General features: G+C 45.2%; 1 protein-coding gene across 3 annotated transcripts in view; it reads right to left on the bottom strand.

Moving 5' to 3' along the window:
• LOC142010780 (adipocyte plasma membrane-associated protein) overlaps positions 1-27,750 on the bottom strand; it is a 122,311-nt gene that overhangs the window by 42,712 nt on the left and 51,849 nt on the right. For all 3 annotated transcript variants that reach the window (XM_074989211.1, XM_074989209.1, XM_074989210.1), the window contains exons 9-14: positions 21,869-21,981; positions 19,936-20,062; positions 16,581-16,708; positions 14,042-14,105; positions 12,983-13,101; positions 9,261-9,439 (exon numbers count right to left, since the gene is read on the bottom strand). In XM_074989211.1, the coding sequence (XP_074845312.1) occupies positions 9,261-9,439; positions 12,983-13,101; positions 14,042-14,105; positions 16,581-16,708; positions 19,936-20,062; positions 21,869-21,981 (730 nt within the window). The remainder of the gene's footprint in view (positions 1-9,260; positions 9,440-12,982; positions 13,102-14,041; positions 14,106-16,580; positions 16,709-19,935; positions 20,063-21,868; positions 21,982-27,750) is intronic.

Below are 27,750 nucleotides of genomic sequence, written 5' to 3'. Positions count from 1 at the left end.
ACAGCACCATGTTCTGTCCTGCATGGGACTTCACAACTTGAGAGGACTTACCCTCATTGGAATGGATGCAGAATGTGACTGGGGGAACATATGGAGTACTCTCCCTTCCCAAAGCGTGTGGATCAGGGAGGATTCCCTATGACAGAGTGGAGCTTGTGGGCTCTCTCTCGCCTTCTCTCTCGCACACAAGCAGTTGCTAGGGCTTCCTTCCAAAAAAGGCAAAGGAATCCCTTAATTCTTTCCTCAACTTTTCTGTCTTCTAACTTTACCTTCTCTTCTACTTCTGCAGTAATGGCTCTTTCCAGCATCCACTAGACACCAATGACCTCTGGGATTCCTTCCTTCTCTTCTATTTGGTCTTGGGGATTCATAACGATTCTGGAACTAATACTTCCAACTGTCGCCTGGTCTCATGTTGGAGATGGCAGTGCAATGGCCTCCCTAGAGCATGCTTCACTTCTGTTTTCATATTTCTCTCCCTCTCTCTGTCTCCTTCAGACCTGGCTCCTTCAGCCAGATACACGACCACTACACTACCACGTTTTCATTGTATCTTCTTTCCTTGCGAATAATACACAGTTTTTCCCTAGCTGCATGGATCCTGTTTGGTGTACTTTGGAAGAGACGCTAACAACTAGAAACCAATGCCTCCTGTCTTCCCTTTCCTTCATCTTTTGAGTAATGCTAACAACTAGCCACCAATGCCCTCTGGGATTCCATACTGTTTCTTCTTTCCTTGAGAATCACATGAAGTCTTTCCATAGTCACGTGATCATGTCTGGTGTATTTTCAGCCGGGAAGAGACGCTAACCACTAGAGACCAACGCCCTCTGTCCTTCCTTTTCTTCTTTTGAGTACCACGTACCATTAGACATTGCTGCCCTCTGGGATTCCATAATTTTCCTCCTTTCCTTGAAAATAATATGAAGGCTTTGACTGGTTGCATAGACCCACTTTGTTCCATTTCGGTATCATGGGCTTCAGCTTCTGAAGCCCCCCTGTTTGCTGTATTTTCTGAAAAATGGCTATTCTTCACTTCTGTGTGGTGATGGCTCACAAATTTCAGTCTCTCTCCCCCTAGTTCAAACCTGGATCCTTCAGCCTCTCTCTCCACTTGTACTTAATATCAATTTGAAGTCTCTTGAAAAAAGTCTTTTGTAAAATCTGCCTTTTTCCATAATGCGGATGACTCAAAAAAATTTGTCTCATTGGGGAAAGAGACTTATGAAAAATGGCTGTTTGTTTTCAACAGCAGGGGAAATGAAGGCAATGTAGTCTGGGAAGATGACATCATACACCCACAACCACTTGTGGGGCATTTTTCCCCATAACACGTCGGCAAAAAAACCTAGACTGTAACAGGGCTGAAGGAACTGTGGGATAGGTGCCCACAATGCACAGCTACAACAGTCTAACTTTGGCGAATTAGTGAGGATGCACTAAATCAACTTTGAGTAGGTGTGGATGCTCAACTTTGTCTTTATCAACTCTAGTGTTACAGAGTTAACTTTAATAAATTCAACCTTATTTCATAGTGTAGATGCATAAACTATACCTGATATTAAAAAGACGACACACTGCGTCCAGGGATTTCTTTTAATGAAAATCTGAGTATATATGTTACTCCAGAGTTTAGTCTTAAGGCACTTGGGTCCAGTTCCTCAATTATACTTAGGTGCTGGTGCCTAAATATCTGTGGGGATCTGGACACTGTCAAAAAACAACTTTTTACTTAAACCAGGTGATTACAAGTAAACAATAAAGTAGAAGTTTAAGGTGCTTTGTTCATTTGTTTCACATTTATATCCCACATCTACAGGAAATAAAGGTCATAAATAAAACTAAGAGAATCATGGCCTGTGCCCACAGTACTTAACAAACATGTCTGTCCAGAGAGCAGAAAAAAGGCACATGGCCAGAAGTCACAGCTGGGAACAAGTGGAGTAGTGCAACAATGCGCAGGTTAGACATGTACACAATCTGTACCGTAAACCTTGGATTCACTACAAGACTGTGACAACAGACAAGGAGAATTTGCAGTCAATGCAAAATCTTATTTCCCTTTTTAAAATTTCCTGTTAGTCATTCAGTTAAAAGAGAGTGTAAAAGAAATTCAGGTGGCACTACGCTGCAGCAAAGGCAAGTGTGATCTAAAAAATACAATTTCATGAGACAACACTGGCCAGTAAGATGTTTGGAAGATTCTAATACCCTTTGCTTTTGTTCCTCATTAATGAGGCCAACGTTCAGTTCAGCCAACAGCCAAAGCTGTTCCATTCCCCTTTTTCAAACATTATGCATATCTCTAGCACCTATGTGGCCACCTTGGATGAGGAGTAATTTCAAGAAGCGGAAACCTATGACTATTTGGAAGCATTGTACCCTCCAACATTGCAGGGTGTAAAAAAGTACATTTTAAGGCCAGTTCTGCAAGCCAAGCTAAAAGGACAGTACCTATGAAGTCCTAATGACTTCAGTGGTGCCTGCCTGCATAAAACAAGAGCTGAGCCTCAAGACTGTTTTGTGAGCGACTCCCTCTTTAGGAGAATTATGGTCCTTCATTCTTGAAGCTGTTTCACTGACTTAGTATGTGATTGCCTGCAAGCTATGAAGCAATTTTTTTTTTTTTACTTAGGCACCAACACAATGGTGAAGTATGTAGTATTGAGTGGAAAACTCAGTTTAACCTTACTTTGGGGCCACATCCAGTGTCTACATAATTTAAAGGATCACAGAAATATTGATACTTCACCTAGTAATAGGAAAGTCATCTAAGAGCATATTTCATTTCTTGCGAGATGCAAAAGCAACGGTCCTGAACTCTGCCAAACTGAGGGTAACTCAAAGCAGCAATACGTACCTGAGGATACATGGTTAACAGCTTAACTATCTTATGGAAATCATTGTAAGGAAGAAGAGGCTCACTTCGCATGATCTTGAGAATGGGTTATTTTTTAAGATTTGATAAAATTGTTTACATGACTTTCGAAAACTACAAAGTTTCTGGCTTATTGTGGTTGAAATAGCACAATATATACATACCTTGCATGCAACCACTACAAAAGGTTTATGCTGCCAATCTGGCCCCTTCTGGACTGACCGGTTACACAGTAAATAATGTAATTTTTGCAACAGTTAGCTTCCACTAGTACCTTTACAGTAAGACACTTACACATTCCATATGAAGAGAAGATAGGGCTTTGCCTTAGCTGCTCAACAGATCAGATGATGAAAGAAGCGACTAGCTCCAGATCACCAAAACTTCACTTGCACACTTAACTTTATACATGTGTCATCTCAGAGCGACTGCTCTGGTGAGCGAAAAAAGCATGTGTGAAAGTGTTTACAGTAGAAACCTGAGGTTACTCTGGCACAAAAGTTTATTGTTCCCACAACATTGTAAATAGTTTTTGCTTTTATGAGAACTGTACACACCTCATAAAAGCTGTTTTTCTTTTCCAACATCAGTTTTCATTACTGTGCAGACAGTTTTACAAGTGTTTGAACAAGCGCTTCTATCCACTTTGTAAAAAGCAGTTCGGAATGTTTTGAAGGGCTCTTTGACATGGTGGTAGGAGGCACATAGGATGGGCTTCTCTTGGAGTTTTAATAGCCTTCTAACTGTAAAACTTTTACGGGAAACAGCTTCTAGATCTACGGTCCTGGAACACCCCAGGATCCCCATGTACTAAAAATGACAGATTAATCTAATATACACATATACAATGGTCACACTCCTCCATAAAGTTTGCAACATAGGCAAAGTGTGATCCAAGAGTCACGTCTCAGGAGTCAGATTATACCACAAACATTTTGAGATTTGTTCCACATTTAGTGACCTGGCATCAGAATCCTTTATGGCTCAAGAGCTCACAGCTACCCTCTACAGACTATTGCTCTAATATAGACATAGAAAATGTGCAGTTTCACCTGCAATTCAAGTTCCGATTATTCTGACTCAGGCCCAAATTCTGCAACTCCTTGAAGTCCACAAAATTTAGCCTGAGTTAGGTTTCCAGTAGGATTGCACCTTTCAGCTCAGTGATTCCAAATGGTCCACAGTAGTTTAGAAATTACTGTGGCAAGCGCTTAACCACTTGAAGTCGTTACTGCTTGTGAAGCACTAACCCACATGTGTAAGTAGTCCTTGGATTAGCAGATCTTCCATGATGAACAGAGGATGATCAGGCCTAGTTACAAAAAAGTATTTTCTAACCTCTTAATACCTAAAACGGAGCTGGCAAATCTTATACCAATCAGGCCAGTTCTAGGTTAGCACTTCTGCAATCCCTGGTGGGAAGGCACCATACAAATTAAACAATTATAATGTAAACTCTGAAACCTTTAAATTGTTATAAACGACAATGAATATTTTTCTACAACTATTTTCACTTCCCCTTATTTTTTCCTTATCTTGTTCTAATTTTTTTCCTTAAGTAGTTTAAAAGTGATTTTCCTTTCTCTTGTTCCTGATGGAACAGGAAACAAAGCACCAATTGCCATGTGTTGCAGAGAATTCTTTCAGTGGAAGTAAAATGGAAAGACAAATTAGCATCACTGTAGCACTGGAAAAGGAAGGGCACTCCTAAAGCATGGTTTTAGTTTATAAACCTTACTATCTACTGACCAGGACAATGATTAAAGAGAAGCTTTCGAGCTACACAGAATTCTTCTATGGAGCTCAAAAGTTTAACTCTGTGTCTTCCATCAACAGAAGTTGGTCCAATAAAAGACATTATTTCATATGTAAGTATCAACACAGCTGCAACAAAACTGCAAAACTACATTGACGACCAACCAGAAAACACTATCCTAGCCACCATGGATGTAGAGGCTCTCTATACCAACATCCCACACAAAGATGGAATAAATGCTGTCCGGAACAGTATCCCTGGTGATGCTACAGCACAATCTGATGGCTGAGCTCTGTAACTTTATCCTCACACACAACTATTTCAGATTTGGTGATGATATATACCTTCAAATCAGCGGCACAGCTATGGGTACCTGCATGGCCCCTCAATATGCCAGTATTTTCATGGCTGACCTGGAACAGCGCTTCCTTAGCTCTCGTCCACTAACACCCCGTCTCTACTTATGCTACATTGATGATATCTTCATCATCTGGACCCATGGGAAGGAGACTCTGGAGGAATTCCACTGGGACTTCAACAACTTTCACCCCAACATCAACCTCAGCCTGGAACAGTCCACACAGGAGATCCACTTCCTGGACACCACGGTGCTAATAGATGATGGCCACATCAATACCACCCTGTACCGTAAACCCACTGACCGCTACGCCTACCTTCATGCCTCCAGCTTCCATCCCAGACACACCACACGATCCATCGTCTACAGCCAAGCACTAAGATATAACCGCATTTGCTCCAACCCCTCCGACAGAGACAAACACCTACAGGATCTCTACCAAGCATTCTTGAAACTGCAATACCCACCTGAGGAAGTGAAAAAACAGATCAACAGAGCCAGATGTGTGCCACGAAGCCTCTTACTACAGGACAAGCCCAAGAGAGAAACCAACAGAACACCACTAGCCATCACCTACAGTCCTCAGCTAAAACCTCTACAGCGCATCATCAGGGATTTACAACCCATCCTGGACAATGATCCCCCACTTTCACAGGCCTTGGGAGGCAGACCAGCCCTTGCCCAGAGACAATCTGCCAACCTGAAGCAAATCCTAACCAGCAACTATACACCGGACCACAGTCACTCTAACTCAGGGACCCATCCATGCAACAAACCTCATTGCCAGCAATGCCCACATATCTACACCAGCAACACCATTACAGGACCTAACCAGATCAGCCACACCATCGTGGGTTCATTCAGCTGCACATCTACCAATATAATTTGTGCCAGCAATGCCCCTCTGCTATATACATTGGACAAACTGGACAGTCTCTACATAAAAGAATAAACACACACAAATCAGATATCAGAAATGGCAATATACAAAACCCCATAGGAGAGCACTTCAATCTCCCAGGCCACACAGTAGCAGACTTAAAAGTAGCTATCTACAGCAAAGAAATTTCAGGACTCCAAAGAGAAATTTCTGAGCTACAATTCATCTGCAAATTCGACACCCTCAGCTCAGGCTTAAACAAAGACTGTGAATGGCTGGCTAAATACAAAAGCAGCTTCCCCTCCCTTGGTGTTCACACCTCCAGATCAACTGCTAGTAGTAAGCCTCACCCTTGCTGGCTGAGCTAATCTTGTTATCCCCACCCTTGCTCTGGCTTATTTATACCTGGCCCTGCAGATTTCCAAGACCAGCATCTGATGAAGTGAGTCTGTGCTCATGAAAGCTCATGCTCAAAACTTTTCTGTTAGTCTATAAGGTGCCACAGGACCCTTCGTTGCTATTAAGGAAAACACTGTCATTTCAGGAAGTGCGTGCATGGTGTCTGTATCTCCTGCCAGTAATGTTCAGCAGGCCCTGTCCCTGTGTTCATACAGTAAGGGAACAACTGATAGTGAGGGAGCCCACAAACATGCAGAGGCTTAGTGAGTCATATAGGGTACTTCAGCACCAAGATGGTGCAAGACAACTGCACCTCACATCACCCCATTGCTGCCATATCTGAGCCCCCCCACAGTGCAGGGAAGCACAATCACCCCCATTTTGCAGATGAGGCAATGGGGTCACAGGGTGGTGAAGCACCCCACCCAAGATCACAGAGAAGTCATTACATTTTAACAATTCCCAGGTGTCTGTCACTCACTTTTCCTGTTCTTCAAATGTAAGAGACCCTCAGAGCTGATGAGGGACAGTTCACTCTCACCATCACAAGGGGATTAAGGTGGCTTGGAAGGGGCTACTTAACCTGCTAAATTGCATGTGGGAGGAGGCCTTGGAGAGACTGACAAGGCCACCCCGTGTATGGCATCCCCTAGGCTAGAATATGTGGGGGTTTCTATAAAGCCAGGAAGTTTGACCAGACGGTGCCACAGCGTGGGGGACTGCTGCAGTCACTCTCCAGGAGCAGAGACATGGTGAGCAGGAAACCCAGAGGTGGAGCAGAAGCCCTGGGACCTCGTCCCTTAAAGAAGAGCCCACCCAGAGGGTGAGGAAGAAAAGCTGTGGAAGGCAGAGTCGGAAACAGCAGCAGGAGATGGGAGTGTGCAGACTTTGGTTGCTGATATTGGAGTCCATGGCTGGAACCTGGTGCAGCGCCCAGGTTCCCCGATCATCACTGGACAAGTGATTCTGTCTGGCATGGGAAGACTGCCTGAAATGTCACAGGCAGCTGGTCCAGTGAGACACCATTACCCCACAAGGAGACACCTGTACAGTGACCTGGCGAGAGCACGAAGCCATGGGCAGGAAGCACAGCTACGACCAGATACGAACAGCAGCTGCAGCGCAAGCAAAGGAAGAAATGGGAAATCAGACCAAGCAGAGCTACTCCACAGAGGGAGCCACCAGCCTGTAACCTCAGAGGTCCAAATATCCTAGGGCCAAATTCCCTCCTAAGTACACAGCCCATGGAGGTGGACAGGATTGATAGCCCTTTGGCTAACACTCAGGCTGCGTCTATGCTGCCCTTCCCTTTTGGAATGGGCATATAAATGCAGCAGATCAAAAATGCTAATGAGGCATTCATATGCATATTCAGTGACGCACGTGCATAATAACAGCCACTTGCCATGTCGAAAGTGCTGCTTTCGAAGTGCAAACTAGCCATGTAGATGGGGCTGCTTTGAAAGGAAATCCTGCTTTCAAAAGCACCCTTCTTCCTGAAAGAAAAATTAGAAAGAAGGATGCTTTCAAAAGCAGGGCTTCCTTTTGAAGGAACCCCGTCTACATGGCTAGTTTGCATTTCAACAGCAGCACTTTCAACATGGCGAGTGGCTGTTGTTATGCAAATGAGGTGCTGAATATTCACATCAGCACCTCATTAGCATTTTTGCTCTGCTGCATTTACATGACCGTTCCAAAAGGGAGGGGCACTGTCGATGTAGACTCACAATGTGGGAGTTCCAGTCCTGCCACAGCTCCCTTGTGTGATCTTGCCTCTGTTGTTGTCTTTTTCCTCAGTTGTAAGGAGCTGGACTGAGGACCTCAAAGGCAATGGTGGAAAGAGATGTAGTTGCTGCAAAATGCAGTGTAAGTGACAGCTGCATTCTCCATCGCTATCCAGCTGGGACATGAGCCCACATGGGCTTAGAGGAGGGCTATCAGCCCCAAGCTCAGATGAGTGAGGAGATCCATGCTGCTTACAGGGGAGTAGGCACTGATCTTCAGCAGTATGGAGAGGCTTCAGCACCATTGGTTTCAATAAGACTAAGGGACTTCAAAAACTTTACGGATCTGGCCCTAGATGCATTGATTTGGGAGAAGGCAGTAAAAAGGGAAAGGCTGGGATCCTGTGGACTCCAGAGACCTGTTTTGAGCCAAATATAGTGAGGCCTAAAACCATGATTAGGCGCCAAAGCAACTGTAATGAAAGGACTCTGGCTACCTGCTCTGCGATCTGTTTCACAAGTAGTAGATATGCAATACACACTGCAGCATACAGCACTGCTAAAATAAACCACTCCTGCAGCTACCTGACTGGAAATAACCAAAGCAGACTTAGGTTGTGGCTTCCCCATCACTGGGAGGGTTTAAAAATAGTTTGGGTGAACCCCTACTGGGTATGGTCTAACTTGGCTCTGCCCAGGGATGAGGGTTGGACTTGATGACTTCTCAAGGTCACTTCCAGCCCATTCCTGTGATTCTAAGTGGAATGAAAAATTGAAGACGTGTTATCTTCTTATTCTCCAAAAGGGCAAAATGTATTATAAAATTTGTCCCCAGGTGCCTGGAATAGCTGGAGGAAAGTATTGCTTCAAGCATTGAGACTATCACCTACCTCAAAAGTCAAACTTTTACTAGCTGTTTATTTTTAATGCAGCTAGTGGAAACCTGAAAAAGCTGCTATACACATTCCCTAACAATAGTGTGAAAACACTTTGATATGGCGAATTCAGTAAGGCACTTGTTCAGAAGGTTCTTGATATATGATGCTTCACATTGTGTGTTCTGTGTTTCCAAGGAAAGAGAGAAAGCCAGTGTATGCCATGGTCTATGAGATATTATAAAGTATGTTGTGAGAGGAATTATCTTTTTTTTTCTCCCTCTCTTAGGAGTGAGCAGAATTTGATGATAATCCAGGAACGAGCAAAGTTATCGGGATGGTTATTAATGAACCTCTCAATTTCTTTAGGAAACAGACTAAAGACCTTACTATGAAGATGCAGACTCCTTTGTCTTGTATTTCTGGTAGGCATCCAGTATTTCTGCAATGGTGCTTGGATCATCCAGTGTGGTGATATCTCCCAAGTCACTGGACTGGTCTGTGACTATTTTCTTCAGCACCCTTCTCATGATTTTCCCAGATCGTGTTTTAGGAAGGCGTTTCACCACCTGAAGCGGAGAACAAACACACCTGCCTTAGAGCTTTGACCCTGATGAGAAAGTTGGAGTGAGCCCAGCCTTGACACAATCCCACTTCACATCCCCAATGAGGTTGCTGGAAGCTGCTTTTAGTTTTTAACTGAATTTTCTCCTTTCTTTTTCTAGTTTAGCTACCTTTACTTCTACACTGCTGCTGGCTGTGAATCTGCCTTCAGAGCTGGCAGCTGGAGAATGGCAGCTCGTGGGTACCTGTTGATTTCTGATTTTTTTTAAAAAAACATGGGGATCTTTATGGTCCCATCAGTGCACTCCTCATTCTGAAACACTGTACTGTGTACCTTATGGACACAGAAGCATACGAATGCATCCCGGATGCTGATTAAGATGGAGGCAGAAAATGTCAAACATTTTAAGCAACTTGGCTGTTTGTACACGGTTTGAACTTGAGGGGCCAGATCCCCCCATGCCAGAGATCTGCTCAATGAGGTGTGGAGGCAAAAGTAGAAAAGTTGGTTTGAAGTCTCCTTTATGCAAACTCTTGAGGGTTGGTTCAGACCTTGGCACAAGTGGCCTCTGGGCCACTCTCAATTGTATGCAGCTGCAGTGGCCTCCCAGGAGACTGTTTTGCAATCAAGGATTCTCTGGTGCATTAGCACTCCAGCTGCCCCCTCTTCTCTTGCTGCCATGCCTTTGGTACACTTCCTACATCAGAGCCTAGGAAAGGCTGCATCTACACTACGAGATAAAATCGATTTTGTTGAAGTCAACTTAACACTGAATAGTAACAGAGAGGGAGCCATGCTAGTATGTATACTATCCAAACAAAAAGCAGTCAAGTAGCACTTTAAAAGACTAGCAAAATAATTTATTAGGTGAGCTTTCGTGGGACAGACCCACTTCTTTAGACCATAGCCATACCAGAACAGACTCTAATTCTTGACCCTTCCCGCCTCCCCACCCCTCCACTCGCTGATTTGCTCACCTTGATCATTTTTTTCTGATTTGTCCTCCTTGCTTACTGTTTTTGGTTCTCTGTGCCTTAAATATTGAGTCTGTTCTGGTATGGCTATGGTCTGAAGAAGTGGGTCTGTCCCACGAAAGCTCACCTAATACATTATTTTGCTAGTGTTTTAAAGTGCTACTTGACTACTTTCTTAACACTGGGTTTTATACATTTGATTTTGAACATCTTCATCTTCCCACATGCTCCCCACAAAATCAACTTACTGCTGCCACAGACAAGTAGCTTAAATCAAATGCTGTAGAGGTGTATTGTGGGAACCTAACCCACAGTTCCCTGAGCCCCATAGCATTGTGGACCCACAAGTAGATGTGGGCATATGATGAGATCTTCCCATATTTCATTCCCCTCTTTCCCTTGCCACGCTAAGTATGTTTAAGTAGACATGGGTGCCACAATGAATCTTGAATGAATCATTCACAGTTTTGGTTCAGGGCGGCTAAAATACCCCAGACTATGGTCAGGTTTGGACCTGCCAAAAAAGACCCTCAGGACACAAATATTTCCCGCTGCATGCGTTACTTCAAAAACTGTGATAATTGTATAGCTACTACATTGCCTTCACTGAATCACGTACAGCTCAGGGTGGCTAAAAGATTCCCAGCTACAGCTAGCACCCGAAAATTGTGACATTTGACAGCCCCAAAAACTGTGACTGCCCAGGGAGACCCACCACCTGCCCTTACGAGCAGTGTACGTAGGCTCTCTTTTGGGCTTGGATATGGATTTAGGCCTCCAGGGAAAGAGGACTCTAAGTAGACATGGATGCTGCTGCACTGAAACTCGAATGATTCATCAGTAACGGCTCAGGGCTGCTAAAAGGCAGTAGACTTTGCCTAGTCACGAAAATCGTGACTGACCACGAAGACCCTTTCATTATGTAGGAACCTGAATCTGGATTTAGGCCTCCTATGAAAGAAGACCCTTATGCTTAAGTGGACATGCCTGTGACACTGAAAATGGAATGAATCATTGAAAGAGTTATGGCTCAGAGTGGATAAAAAGCCCCGAATAAAGCCAGCCCCTTTGGCCTTTGATAAAGCCCATATAAAACATTTGGTTCCAGAGAACAGACGCTCTAGTGACAAAGTATTTCTTCCATTGACTTAAAATCACGTCCTTCAAAGGAGACGCTCCCCAGGCAGATAAGAGACCCCCAACTATAGCCAGCCCCAAAAATAATGACTGCTGAGGGAGACTTCTCCCTGGAGGCTAAACAACCCCCAACTGAAGCCAGCCTCTTTGGCCTTTGATAATGCCCATATGAAAAATTTGGTCCCAGAGGACAGACGCTCTAATGGCAAAGTATTTTCTTCCATTGACCTAAAATCATGTCCACCAAGGGAGACATCCCAAAGCCACCTAAAAAACACAGACTACAGCCAGCTCCTGAAAATTGTGACTACCGAGGGAGATGTCCCCCAGGCAGCTACAAGACCCTCAGCTACAGCCAGCCCCTGAAAATCACGATGCTCACGGCATGCAGGAAGAGAAGGCAGCTAGCGGGGTATACACAGAACTAAAGACCCCACAGCCACCTTGTGCAGCACGTCCTTTTATTGGTTCACGGTCAAGCCACGTGATGCGGCTGGGCGTGGGAATGTTCCAGACCGTGTTGCGCCTCTCAGGGGAGGGGAGGGAGGGCATGTGGGGGTCAGGACAAAATGTAAGCAGCTGAAAAGAAGTTTCTCATCCAAGCACAACCCCCACCCACAGACTAGCTGCCACGTGATGTGGGCAAGGGAAAGTTGCAGCACGTGTGGCACTTCTTGGGGAGGAAAGGGAGGGAATGTGGGGGGCAGGACAACATGTGAATGACTGCAAAGCTTCTCGTCCTATCATACAAGCACGACCCTCACCCACAGCCTAGCTGACACGTGGTACGGAGGTGGAGGAGGGGGACAGCAGCTGGCACCAGGCAGTGCAGGAAAAACAGGCAGCTAGCAGGGGTATACACAGAACTACAGACTCCACAGCCATGCTACTAGCAAAGGAAAAGACAAGATTTTTCAGCCTCTTGTGACTCTACAGCCATGGGCTTCCAGGTGCCAAATTGTAATGGTCTTCCTGTTGCCCAATTCCTCTGCATCTAAGAGCAGCAGAGATGGAAGAGACCAGAGCAGAGAATTGTGGGGCACATATGGGACATCTCTGGAGGCTAATGAATTCAATTTAAAGATACGGTGCGTCCTCACTACTCTTCATTCGGAGTCTTAAATTTGAACTGAACACTACACCCACCAGGTTACTACGATTTTAGGATTTTGATAGGATGTTGATTTTAGTGCTCCATAAATTGAGCTAACTGAATTTACAGTGAGGACAGGCACTTGGAAAAATCGGGCTAACTGACAATCAATTTTATCTTGTAGCGTAGACGCAGACTAAGTGTCTGAGGACTGCTGTGCCAGTTTTGTACTACAGAGGGAGTCTCATCTGCCAAGGAGAAACAAAGAAACATTACTTGGGGCAGGATCAGGTCTGTTAAGTGGGTTACAGGTGTCTTCCAATGGTAGCCCCCGGAAACTTACCAGAACGTGATCAGGTACAGCATACTTTGCAATCTTGGAAGCAACTATAGACCTGAGCTCTTCTTTAACAAGCTCTGGATGAGCTACGTCCTCTTTTAGCACTATGAAAGCAAAGGCACCTGGAAGGGAAGCAAGCAGAAGGCCTGCACTGAACAATAAATCAATGTTGGGGAAAACATTTGTTTGAGTGTGCACAGATGGTGTTTCAAATGCTTGTAGCAGCTCTAGGGTGTAGAGTCTACCTTGCTCAGTCTGGCTATGTCTACACAGTAGCATTATTTTGGAATAAGCTATTCCAGAAGAGGTTTTCTGGAATAGCTTATTTCAAAATTTAAATTTTTAGTCTTTAAGGTGCTACAGGACTTCTTGCTTTGTTTAGTTAAACTGAATTAAACTCCTGTGAAATAAGAGTGGCCTTAATTTGGTTTAATTTAATTCACTTCCAAAGCCACTTTAATTTTAAATAACAGCAATTTAATCGAGTTTTATTAACCCACCTCAAATTCACAACGCTAGTTGATTCAGATTTATTTTTCTAAATGTTCCTATGTAGATAACTCTTAAGATAATTTCTCTCTCCCACAAGCTAAGAGATTAATGCACAGTGAAGCTCCTTGGCTTAAGCCTCATCACATTTTGTTGCATCTTGGTGTACTAGACATAAGCCCTGAATAGGGAACATAACCTAAAATCCTTGTCCTCTACAAGCATGAGTTATGGAAGTGTTGCTATTCTTCTGGACCACTTTTACTTTCCTTACAAGATGCAGCTCCCAGTAACTTAAAGGAAGAGCATGACTCAGGCCTGGTCTACAATGCAGACCAATATTAGCACCCCTGAAGGACATACCAATTACAACCTAACCCCAGATCATTGAAAGAGATCCAGGCATGGACAGGGCATGGCAGCAGAGAACAAAGTATCAGTGTGAACCAGCCAATCTCCCTTTCAGACTTCCTGATGCTCTGTGTATTGGCTTGGCAAAAAGTTGTTGGAAAAGTTACAAAGAAAATTAACCACCCGTCTGCTTCTATTAAGGACACGATTTTACATACTTACTTTCTCCTTTGATCTCATGGGGATAGCCAATCACCGCTGTTTCAGGCACCGCCGGATGTTCATCCTTTAAAAAAATTTTTAGCAAATATAAGTCCCTCTCTTTCAGGCCATGTTGGGTATGTCTGGACTGTAATGAGACATCTGTGGCTGTCCCCTGCCACCTGACTCAGGCTTGAGGGGGCTGGGACTAAGGGGTTGTTTAATTCAGTATCCATGTCAAAGGATCCAAGCCCAAATGTCTACACTACAATTAAACAGCCCCTTAGCCCAAGCCTGAGTCAGCTGTTTTTTTTTTATTGTAGTGTAGACATACATACGTGTAGTGCACAAGAACCTATGCTAGCTCTAATAGGAACTGTAACAAGTTACTAACTACGTGTGAAGCCCTTAATTCATTTCCTATTTTTCTGTGTTTCCTGTACGAGCACAGCATTGAAAGGCCAGCTTCTCATAAGAACGACCACACTGAGTGAGACCAACGATCTACCTAGTCCACTATCCTGTCTTCCAACAATAACCAAGGCCTGTTTCCCCAGAGGAACTGAACTGAACAGAACAAGCAATCAAGTGACCCGTGCCCTGTCACACATTCCCAGCTTCTGGCAAACAGAGACTAGGAACACCATCCCTGCCCAGCCTGACCACCAGCCATGGCGGACCACCCTCCATCACTTTATCTAGCGCTTTTTGAAACCTGTTACTGACTTGGCCACATTAATGCTGGGCTTAAGTAAATTAACAGGAGCCATGTGTAACTGTCTCATGCAGCAGGTAAACCACTGGTGCTGGTTGAAAAGGGCCCTGTTTTTAAACAGCTGAATAGGATTTCTGATATCCCTTTTGACTAATAAGAATAAATCCAGAACAAAAATCATCCTCTGTCTAGACCTGGGCTTAGCCCCGATACAGCCAATGCCTGGAGCAGTTGCGCTTCTGCAACCCCAGGCACAGACAAGGCTGCGACTCGCGCTGAGCCTCTCCTTGCTTGAAACAAGCTTTTCCTGTCTACACGTTGGTTTGCCTTGATGGACTCAGAGGGAGAGATAGCTCAGTGGTGTGTGCATTGGCCAGTTAAGCCCAGGGTTGTGAGCTCCCTCCTTGAGGAGGCCATTTAAGGATTTAGGACAAAAGGATTAAAAATAAATAAATAAACCCCACCCACTGCTGAGCCCCCAACATCAAGTTGCAGGTACAGCAAGAGCTTGAGCTTCATTCTCTACCCCTTTGCACGGTCATCTACATCAAACCAAGTGCAAAACATCTTTCTTATATCCACTTACCAGTGCTGTAAATCAGTGCACAAACTACAGGACAAGGCAGTGGAGAAGCAGCTCTCAAGCTCCCAACAGATGACAGACACATTGCTATGCTGAATATAGAGTCCCAGTATATGGCTTTGTAAAACATTACTGACTTCCTCTGATGAGAGTCATTGTTAACAATGACAATCCTAGACTCAGAGGGATAGCTGTGCTAGTCTGCACTTGCATAAAAAACAAGCAGTCCTGGCCTTTAAGGTGCTACATGACTGCTTGCTTTTTAATGGCAAACCTTCTGCACTGATACCAACTGATGGAGCATACATTCATTCTACACTAAAAATGGGTTGTGCTATTTTAAATGTGATCAAAATAGGGAAGAAATCTTTATGTTAGCTTTGCTTCTCTGGAAATGAAGCTGCATGCACATGTATAGTGCTAGTCATATTAAGTCTTCAAAAAGCTATCCTCAAAAGTCAGCACTAATGTCAGCAAGAGGCTTCTTTGTAGATACAATAGTATGATGCAAAGATGATTTCGTCTGATCAGATTTCACATCTGATTAACATTTGCACGAGTGGCACATAATGTGCAAAAAATGCTCAGGTCAAACTGTGTGTAGTACTGCTTTGAGAGCTTGTGTTCGGCTCTGTGGCTACCATGACCTCTCATTTTGATGAAGGACCAGATCCTCAGTTGGTGTAAATGGCCTTTGCTCCAAATTTAATGTTGGAGAAGGTTACGAACCATCCTCTAATAGTACAGATAAGTCTGCACCAGACAGCTGAGAACAAAATGTTAACTTGTCAAAGCTACTGGTAGGGGAAGCTAGAGGGGAGTTCTGCAGCACCCACCATCCAAAGGTAAAACAGCAACAGTAAAATAATCATTGATGTATCCTGAAGCTAGGTAATGCACTCAGCTTGTATCAGTTCAAACAAAGGAACTGCTCTGTAGCCCTTCACTTCAATACCCTCCATAAAAACTACCTTATCCCTGAATGAAGTTCACCTATATGCCCTTTCACAGTTTACATAACAAGATAGTTTTCTTCAGCATAACCACTGCCTGGTGTATTGAGTATCAAAGATGTGTGCAGATGAAACATGAGAAAGATTCAGGCGTGGCAAAGTTAAGCCTTACACATTAACCAACAAGCCAGATTCTCTGATGGTGTACATCAGCACAGCCACTCTGCAGTGCACAGAAGGCTTCTGATTTCTACCAGCTGAGGACCTGGCTCCATGTATGAGGGGCTGTTCTTGGGTGCTGACAATTACCATGGCATCTTCAATCTCTGCAGTTCCAAGCCTGTGACCACTGATGTTTATGACATCATCCATCCGTCCGGTTATCTGGTAATACCCCTCTGAAGATCTATAGGCACCATCCCCTGTGAAATAATAACCTGTAGCAACAAAGAACCCCATCCCCTGTAATCAACAGCATCTAATAATTCATTATCAGCTTTTGCAGTTATTTTTATTGTTACTCTATACCTATAGCCCTGTTCAATCTTTCAAAGCACTTTACAGGCACCAGTTAACTGAGCCACAGCCCACTCCCGCAGGCAGGGTTTCGCTACACTACCTTTACAGATGGTAATAGCTACCCTCTTCTATTTAGGAGTTTGTATCCTGATAAGGGACTGGAATTCAGGAGAGCTGAGCTCTACACGCAGCCCTGCCACAGACTCCCTGTGTGACCTGAGGCAGATCACTTATTGTCTCTGCCACTGTTCCCTGGTGTAAAATGAGGAGAACAATCCTTCCATTCTCTCAGTCTGTGATGTGTTTTGTCTATGGCTGGGAGCTCTTCAGGGCGGCATCCAGCACAACTGGCCTCTGATCTCACCTAGGCCTCAGAGCCATGGAAATACAAGGAGCAGTGATGAATCAAGCTTTCTGACACCACCCTCCTCCCAGGGCCACAGGACACACTGATACCCTAAGCACTCTGCACACACTTGGCTACCAGTCCCCTACGACTGAGCTCCTTTCACCCACACCCTCCTACAGGGAATCATGGGTTCAGAGCTGGGAGTTAGCCCTTATACCACACTTAGAGGTTAAACACACATGGGATGTCCTTGACACCAGTGTTTAGCTCTATGAGAGACAGCATGGCCTAGTGGATAGAGCACTTGACTGGGACTCAAGACATTGGGGTTCTAATGTTGGCTCTTACACTGACCTACTGTGTGACCTTGGGCAAGTCCCTTCCCCTCTCTGTTCTGACCGTCCTCCCATCCTTTTCTTGTCTATGTACACGGTTAGCTCAATGGGGTGGGAGGCACTGTTTCCTACTATGTGCACATACAGCACCTAGCACAATGGGATGCTGGTCTGTGGCCTCTCTGCACCACAGGAATAGAGCTACGTGTGCTGAGCAGGACCCGAACAACTGTGGCAGCAATCCATGGCTGGTGTCACTAAGGTTAAATGGGTCTGCTTACCTCTATAGCACAGCTAGTTGTAAGGATAACATCTGTTAGCATTCTTACAAGCACGGAGACTTCTCCCCTGAGCTTCTTGTGCTACTATGAGAACATGTATTCATTGCAACTGCATCCCAGGGGTGTGCCTGAGGCAAAACAGATGTCAGAAAATCCTTCCATTCTGTTTTCTATTTATTCCGTACAAGAGACATTGCTCCAAGTGCCATCTGATGTAATGCAACAGCAGGAAGTTTGTCCAATCTCATCTCTACTGCTAAGTATAAAGCAATGTTTACTGTGTATCACAACAATTCATGTGAAAGGAAAGCAGCTCTAATTACATAAGAACTCCATATTGAGTCAGACCCAAAGGTTTATCCAGCCCCAGCATCCTCTCTTCCAACCGTGGTCAATGCCAGGTGCCCCAGGGGGAGTGACTCCTCTTATGTAAAAGAATATTGTTGAATTTTTTGTATCCCCTAAGTTTGAACACATGCAAAGATACCGTCCCCTAAAGCTCTGAAGATAAGGCTTCCCAACAATGTTATCCCTCAGTCCACCTGTGCAACAGGAATTCATGCGAGTTAACTGAATGGCTCAGGGAACACATCTGAAATTTGGCAAGTCCGATTAAGAAAATTTCAGTACGAAATTCCAGTTTGGCAGAACATTTCTAAATGGTGGAAAACCAGAGCCTGGATAATAAGGATTTCTCTTTTTTTTAAATGCTTTTCATCTGGGGATCTCCAGGTGCCTCAGAAACATTAATTACACAAAGAGCTTGTCTACACAGCAAATCAAAGTGTGGCAAGCAGCCAGAGTCTGAATGTATAGCACACTAGCCTAACACATTAACAGGTCATGCAGAGGCACCTCATGTCTCACAACACCTGTGAGAGCTAAGAAACCATTATCAGTAAAAGGGATTGACCTACTCAAGGTCGCATGGTGAGGTAGTGACAGAGCTGTGGAAAGAATCCAATAGTCTTGACTTCTGCTCCAGTCTCAAGTGCCCTACCTGTCAGGTCACAGTGACTTCCTGATGTCTACTGTGAATTATTAAAAGCAAACACACTTGTAAGATTTTTTGAGCACAAAACCTGTGCCATCATAATGCACACATACGATTTGCCTGGGTTTCAAACACCCCAGCTACAGTACTCTGGCTCAGTGTCAGAAGGAAGAATATTGGAGGAATCTCTTCATCTTTAGGCACTAAAAGAAATACTACTTTCCAGGACAGGGATTCTGAGGATGTCAAATGCTGATACTTGGAAATCGTCTGCTGAAGAGAAAAAGATCAGCTCACTCTGACAAATTCACATATTGCTGAACCCACGAGTTTCTGACATGCTATGGGGATGGGCTTTTCCCCTCCTACACTATCAAGCCATCAATGCTTTTCACATTTTTGGGTCACTCCTGCAAACAGTTCTAAGTATTACAAGGCAGTGCTGAAAATGATGAGCAGCTGTGAAATTAGAAGGTAGAGTTTGCCAGGATGAATTAAGTCCCAGCAAGACAGTGGAAGGTGACCACAGAATAAAGATATTTTGGGTGGCAGGATAATCAGAGGATACTTTTGGTAAGTCTTATTTTCACAACAGAGAAAAACAACTTTCAAAGCAAAACAAGTTGGTTTCTAACAAACTCCTTACTCCTTACAAAACAAAGCAGCAGAAATGTCGCACCTTAAAGTCTTCTTCATTGTAAACATGCTGCACCCATGCTCACCGGAACTTCATGGCAGCCACTGGGACAAAGACCAACTCCTCCTTCTCAAAGAGCATGTCTACACCGTAAAGAAAACCTGCAGCTGAGCCCTGCCAGCCAACTTGGGCTCATGGGACTTGGGCTGTGGGCCGTTTCATTGCTGGGCCCCTACTTCCTGCAGAGTGGGAAGGTCCCTGAGCTCAGGGTCCAGCCTGAGCCCAGACAGCCACACCAATGAAAGAGCCCTGCAGCCTGAACCCACTGACATGGGCCAACTGTGGGCTTTTCTTTGCTGCGTAGACATACCTGTAAAGCACAAATCCCAAGTGCATTTGGGCAGTTTGATTCCATATAGTAGAGGGCAGCAGTAAAAATACACAGCAGCCAGTTTACTAGGACAGTAAACTTGACAAAATTGTGCAGCCCTGCTTAAAACCTCTGGGTACTGCCACCAGTCCATCCTTCTCCCCTGGCACCATCCTTACCTGGGTATGTTTTGAAATAAGTATCTACAAATCTCTGATGATCTCCATAGATGGTTCTCGCCAGGCCAGGCCAGGGCTGTGCAATGCACAGAGCACCAGATACATCATTTCCTTCTATAACTTTTCCCTGTTGGTCCAAGCATAGGAAGAATCATCAGACCAGATGATGGGGAACCGCCCAAATTAAAAGAAAGTAGCTGGGTATTACAACCTAGCTCTGTGAGGCCTGATTCTGATCTCACTCCAGTTTTGCACTGAATTCAAAGCTGTTAACTCCTGGCAAGCAGATGCATTTCATGTTCTTCAGATTCACAGATTCAGGGTCTATTATTGCAATGGTTCATGTTTAGTGTTTCCCACTCATTAAGGGGAAAATGTACCAACCAGTGGCATTACTGTGCCGTGACTGTGTCGTGCTTTCCTTGGTCATAAACACAACAGCAGCAGATGTGGTGTTATGAATAATCCGCTGTGAAGAAGAAGGGACAAACAGCTGACCCCTTGGAATGCAAATAAAATACAAAAGGCACAGAATCCCTCTCTTCAGCATGATGGTCCGTCTGCTGGATGCACACTGGCACCACAGCACAGCACAGCAGCAGAACAGCTGGCACTTTGTTGATCCTAGGGTTGCCAGGGCCGACTCTGGTCCTAGCACAGGGCTCCCTGAGTGCCTTTGCAGCAGCTCCACAACACCACTCTCTATCCCATCCTCCCAGCTCTCACCAACATGTCCCTGGGCCACAGCCTGCTGTGAGAGGGAAGTGTTCTTCCTAAGCCACCCGATTGCCAGGCTGAGCAGAGTGCTGATAGCTCCAGAACAGCTGTCAGCCAGGGAGAAACCAAGGTTCCTCAGAGCAAAGCTACTGCGGAGCAGTATGGAAAAAGGGACAGAGCATCAGTGACTCAAAGATCCACTCAACAGTAGTGAAGTTTATTCCTTTCCTCTCCTTCACTCAGGAAGTGGCTGTAGCTGTCACATCACCCACGTAGTCCGCCTACCTTAGGGGGTGCTGTGAATATGAATTAAGTATTATTACTCCTATTTGACAGTTGGGGAAACTGAGGCAGAGAGCCCAAGGGCTAGGTAGGTGCCTAGTAGGATTATTACTCCTATTTGACAGTTGGGGAAACTGAGTCAGAGAGCCCAAGAGCTAGGAAGGTGACCTGTGGGATTTGCAAGAGTGCCCGGCCAGATTTAGTGCCCAAGTCCCATTGATTTTATGGCCATTAGGTGCCTAAGATGCTCAAATGCTTTTCAAGATCCCACAGGGCACCACAATACCTTTGGAAACCTGGTGGTAAGGGATTTGCCCAAGGCCTGAGTTTTCACTCAGGGCTGTCTGGCAGGGCTCCTTAGCCTATGCCAGAGACATTTTGCTAAGGTTAATTCACCCAGCTTCTCAGCAGTATCAACAAATGCCCCCAGAGAAACAGACTGAGCCTGGCACTACTGGAGACCGCAGGGCACTGGTTACAAAGAGAGCACAGGTGAGGCGTCACTGGCTACACTGCACCTTCAGCAAACATTTTTAAGGAGAACAGTTCCCTACAAAGATGTACATTGGCTGCAGTCCCCGTGCACACCAAACATGCCAGTCTCCAGCGAAACGAAGGGTGAGTAAAGTTGCTCGGGTGTATGAATGGCTGTGCACTGGCACTTGAATTACGTAGCCATCACCATCAACAAGAGCCAGCCCCCACCCAGGACCCTGCTACTCGCCATTGGCTTTCTCGCTACGGTATTTAAATAGGCATGCCAATGGCGTGATTCCCTACTCTCTGGCTGGAACCGACGAGGATGAAATCATCTTCCGTCTCCTTTTCTGAAGTGCTTTGGACATTGAAAGGGAGAACTGGATGGATACAGCCAGAGGAGCGTCCCTGGCAGCTCTTTGCACCACACCCCACTGGCAGAGCGCACTCAACTCACGTTCTCATCCATCAGTGCAGGTACAATCCCAAAGAACGGCCTCATTGCCATAGTCGGGATGATGTCAGCTCCTTCCGCCGAGGGCCGGGGAGCAATGCAGATGCCTCCTGTTTCTGGAAGAAGATGGGAAAGGAACAGCACTGGGATTCACTGGACTGGCAGGTGAGGCTAGATTTAAGCAAGTATGTCTACTATTCTCAACTACACCAGAGCAGCAAATTGCAGACACCTTCCCAGCTAAGAGCACATTGACTGTTGCATGCAGTGTATGTGACAGTCCCAGGATATGAGAGAGGCAAGGCGGGGTGGCAATACCTTTTCTTGGACCAGCTTCTCTCAGTGAGAGAGGCCAGCTTTTGAGCTTGCAGAGCTGACCTGAAGAACAGTCCTGTGTGGCACAAAAGTTTGCTGCGCTCACCAACAGAAGCTGTTACCTCACCCACCTTGTCTCAGTAACACTGAGGCAGAGATGCTGCTCTAGGAAAGCAGCACCATGCTATACACATTGGAAGGGAAGCAAACATTTCCTCTCTGCTGGACAGACAGTGCCGTGTACAAAGTCAGGAAAGGTCTGAGCTCAGAAATGGTTCTGGGAATCCAGACAAGAGCTATTACGTTACCATATCCTCCTTTAACCCTCACCTTCAAAGTCACTTGTGCCATGATGCCTACAAAACACTTGGCAATGGTTAGCCAGCTGGTGAGCTGTGACCACCGCTTCTCACACTGCTGGTAACTGTATAACTGTTACCTCGTGCCTACCCCATCTCTCATAGCCACCAGTGGTAGCAACACTGAAACTCTGACCGGTCACCCCTTTGGCTAGCGATCCTCTTTTGGAGATGCCTGTATGGTACCTAGTACCATGGTACCACTGCAATCACATGGTGAGAATAATTCAGTATCTGTTCTTTTCATCGTCTCTTCAGCTTTCTGCACACTATTCTGCAGACACTTCACCACTAAGCATAATCTTCTCTGAGGTCTCTGCACATCTCTGTCTTTTGAACGCCAGGTGCCCGAAACCACAGTGCAAAATTCAAGCCTCTTAGAAACAGACCTCCACCTTCTTAAAAAGGTGATAGAAACACCAGGCCTGGGTGAACAGTGGGCCTCAGGTTCACTGCAGTGGGGTAACGGAGTCTAAGGCTGAACCCTGTGCTCGCTGATGTCGACGACAAAGCTCCCATTGACGTGAAAGGTGCAGGACCGAGGCCCTAGAGAGGAGCAGAGCAGCAGTGGCCAGAGCACCATGCAAGACAGGAAGCAGTAGCCCATAGACTTTGCAGTGGCAGCTGCGCTCTGGCAGCACATCGGGATTACAAATGGGGGTGAAGACTGCATGCCTTAGGCCTCCATCTTGCGAGTCCATTTCTGAGAAGGAGCAGCCCCCGGATTCAGCCTAGGCACTCTCTGCCCAGAGCAAGACACTAAATTAATACACACACTAAGGGTTATCCCAGGAACAAATTAACTCCACAGAACTCAACATAAGCTGACGTAGTGAGCACTAATGTGATGCTTACTCATTTTCAGATTCCTTTCTTGTGCACAGTGGTACAGGCTGAACCTCTCCAGTCTGTCACTCTCTCATCCAGCTACCTCTGTAATCTGGCATCATTACAGTTAGCCAGATATCTATTTATCATGGGTGTGGCAAACTTTGTTATGGGCCCATACAGTTTGTTTCCAGCCACCAATCGTGCCTCTCAGTGTTCTGGGCTGTTATTTAGCTCTAATTTACTCCTAAATGTCTTCTAAGAGCCCAGTAAGCAGTGCAAGTGTTGGTAATGGACTGGACAATATTGACTTCCCATGGTCCGGCAAATGCTCTTGTTCAGCACCAGTCCAGTCCTGAGGGCACCGGACGACAAAGGTTCAAGCTGTACTTGGAAATGCTGCTCAGCCCCATTTCCTACCACACCAGTGAATGTAGTTGTGAAGATATACACACTAAATACTAGGGAATTTATTTCCTTGTGCTGTTTTTACAGCACTTTGAGAAATTTGTTTGAAAGGGGCTTGATGAGACTGAATTACCATTATTACACAGCATTAGAATAGCCCACCCATTAACGGCATCCTGAGACTATTTTCCATTCAGAATAGAGCCTCTTAATCATCCTTTCCTCATTTCTGTGGAGAAGAATGTTAAACCAGACAAGAGATATACACATCTCACAGAGCTGGAAGGGACCCTGAGAAGTCAGAGTCCTGTCCCCTGCACAGCAGGACCCATCATCATCCCTGGCAGTTTTTTTTTTTACTCTAACCTGCCCCAAACCCTCGTAAGTCCCTTCAAGGACTGAATGCACAACCCTGGGTTTACAAGGCCAATGCTCTAACCACTGAGTTATCCCACCTCCCAGACTGCAACCTTAATCAGATCATTTCTATCCTAACTTTAATTCAGACGCACAAAACAGAAGCAAAGAGACAGACATGTTAGGCCTTAAAATGCAGGTGTTGTCCCCTCAGCTGGTGTAAATCCACACTGCTCCACTGGCTTCAGTGACCACACAGATGGAAGCTATGATGTTGCCTCTAAGAGGAGGAGGAGGTATCATCCATAGGTGGAACCAAAGAGTTGAAGTGTCACTCCACTGAAAACAGGCCTCAGAACTGGCTAATATATCAAGTGGAAGATGATTTTGGAAGTCTCCTCCTGAAGAGACCCTGTCTGAATCACAAACCCCTGCACAACATCATTTACATTTAATGTAAATAAAATTTAAAGCACAGCCCATGCCATTAAATGTTGTGATTGTATTTAATGTCCTCTTATAAAGCACACCCATTGCTATGGAGCTAAACAGGGCTATTTTACACGCAGCCTGAGTCTCATACTCGCTCATCCTCATTACGCTGAACTATCAGATGCAGTTCTTCCTGGTTTCTGTCAGTGCTAATAAAGGGTGGTGGACGTTTTCCACAGTAGGAAAGTTCTGGCAGTGCTTTGAGACAATTGTGTCACAGGCAGCTGAGTGGTGCAGTTTGAACCGGGTATGCATGGCACTATTGGGGTGAATGGGGCAAAATCCCTGAAGGAAAAGATAAAGTAGAGGCAAAGCAATGCAAAGAATGGGAGGAAACGACAACTTCCTGCCCTTGTTTGCAATGGGCAGTACCTTCCAGCACAGCCTACACTCAAATGTGTGCTGATTTCATTGAAGGGATGTTCTTTTTCCCACTGATCTAGTTAAACCAGTGCCCACACCATTAAATTGGTTTAAAAATAGCTTACAGCAATTTAGGTTAAAGTGGTGAAGAGTCAACTTCAGCTAAGTTGGCACACACCATGTTTAAATCGATGTCAGCATGTCCATGCAGGGGGTTTAAAGCAATTTCACTAAACTGGTCTTTAATTAGGCAAAGGCAAAGAACTGCAGGAATAAGACAAATCTGCTCCAAAGCAGCACCTTGAAGAAACTAAAGCTATGCAAAGCTGAGAAAGTCAGGTACTGTGGTGTGAGGGCACTGTAAACATGCACACCTTGCATGTGCTTGTCACAAAGTACAAGCTCACAGATACATAAGCTCCGATACATAAGCTGACAGAATGACCTTGACAGAATCCATGGACAGTTTCTCTCAAGACAGTGAAGACCTCTGCAAAGCGTTAAGCACAGACAGGCTTATGCTTGAATATGACACATGCATGTTTGTGATTTCACCTGTTTCCTTAAATATTTTCTGTTGACAGGTTCATCAAAGCCACTTCTCTTCCTCCACATATTTTGAGTGCTCCGACATTCCTCCTACGGAGTTTGTAGCACCACCATGAAGTCAAAGTTGCAACTGTTCTATTCTGTCCTGCCCAGTAAATTCAGCACTTTACAAGCCAACACAGATTTTCTTTGTCTTGAAGCAAAGCGTGCTCCTGAGCTAACTGTGCATGGGCATTAATCAGATAATGACAAATATTCATTATTAATATTAATATAACTATTAAACGAATAAAGGATACTGGTCAAGCTGGGTGGAAGGAAGAACTTGCATGGCCCCCGCAGTGGAGAAGCCGAGTGTTGGAACTATTAGGCACGAGAAAGCAAGCCTGCAGTCTGACGTTTCTTGCCCCTTTGGGATGGGGCGGGGCGGGGTAGCCTGATTATCATACTGCTCAGCAGCAGATGGGAAGCTAGGGGAGAGGGAGGGTCTCCTCTAGCAGAGAAGAGGGACAGAGCAGTGTGAAGATATGTGTAGGTTTGTAGCAGAAAGTCAGGCAGGAAGAGAGCTGGTGAAAGTCCAAAGCTGAAGTTGTAAAACTCGGAGAAGCATAGAAAGGGAGACAGAGCTAACACTGACTTCCATACAGAAACTGAGCTCTTTGTTCAGTAGGAGAAAAAAGCTGTTCTTTCCCACCATCCCTTGGCAGGGGAGAATATGAGCCTGTTGCTGAGGTAGGAGCAGAGAAGGGGCCAAAGAAGGATTTGCTTCACTGAAGTCCTTCAGTGGATCAGTACAGATTGTTCTTTGGTGACCGCAGGGCATGTCTGCGCTGTAACTTAACGCCCAGGGCAGGCCCATGTCAGCTGAGTCAGGCTCGCAGGACTTGGGCTCACACAACTGCTTAATTGGGATGTACATGTTTCAGCACCCGCAGGAATGTGGGGTCTGGGACACTGCAAGGGAAAGGGTCCCAGAGCACGTGCTCCAGCCCCAGCACAAACACCTACACCTCAATTAAAACACCTCTTAGGCCTGGGCTACACTAGGGATCAAAGTCAATCCCGGATATGCAACCTTAGCCATGCCATTTCCATAGCTAGAATTGATGTATTAGGATCAACGTTCTTCCCTGGTATAGATTGCGCTGACATCCCTTACTCCATGCGCCAGCAGGGAGTACCAGGATCGACGGCCGAGCCCAGAGAGATTGATTTTGCCAGTCTTCACACATGCAGCAAAATCGATCCTCAGAAGATCAATCACAGCATGCTGACCCCCCACCCTCCCTAAGTTTAGACATACCCTTATCCTGAGCTCAAGACAGCTGGCACAGGCCAGCCTCAGGTGGCTATAGCCGTCTGGGACTAGACCTAGTCAATCCATGCAACAGATAACAATATGGGCCTGATTCTCATTTACATACACCCAGCCTACACCACTCTGGTCACATCAAGACATCTAAGGAGCAGGTTATATTTATATCCGCAGTAAGGCAGCTCCCCGTTATAAATTGTCCATAGTGGGACTGAAAGGCAAGCCTGACTTCATTATGATGGGCAACACAAGAACCAGCTTAAACACACTGATGAATTACAGGCACGTACTTCTGCTTTCTGTGACATGGGCTCAGGGCTGAACTCCTGCTCAGTCATCACATGGCCACCTCCTTCACTCTCAAACAGAGCTATTTTCTTCACACTTTCAAAAACAACAAGAAGTCCTGTGGCACCTTATAGACTAACAGATATTCTGGAGCATGAGCTCTCGTGGGTAAAGACCCGTGCATCTGATGAAGCGGGTCTTTGTTCACAAAAGCTTATGCTCCAGAATATCTGTCAGTCTATGAGGTGTCACTGGACTTCTTGCTGTTTCTTCACTGTGAGGGCTCCAAGCAGCTACCTGCAAAATAGCATAACAACTTCCCCCACATCCATCCTGAAAGAAAGCAAAGCAATGGTAACTGGATAGTCTATGCACTCTAGTGGTGAACCACATACTCTTGGCTACACAGTGTTATCTTCCATATGGAAAAAGGACAAAAACCAGCAAGGTAAAAATCTGTGATTCAGTGTTATAGGTCGAAGGACCATAAATTGGTTTTCATGATAAAAACCTCTGTCAAAGTCAGTTCAATTCTCAAAATAACAACTGGGTAATGTCTATTTCAGAGCGCAGTCTCAGTTTCGCTTGACCAGCAACAATTGTTTTCTGCT

This window comes from Carettochelys insculpta, chromosome 3 (assembly GCF_033958435.1).
Source record: "Carettochelys insculpta isolate YL-2023 chromosome 3, ASM3395843v1, whole genome shotgun sequence".
NCBI classification, from domain to species: domain Eukaryota; kingdom Metazoa; phylum Chordata; order Testudines; family Carettochelyidae; genus Carettochelys; species Carettochelys insculpta.
The sequence above is the reverse complement of the archived record's forward strand: the minus strand, read 5'-3'. Positions and strand labels throughout refer to the sequence as shown.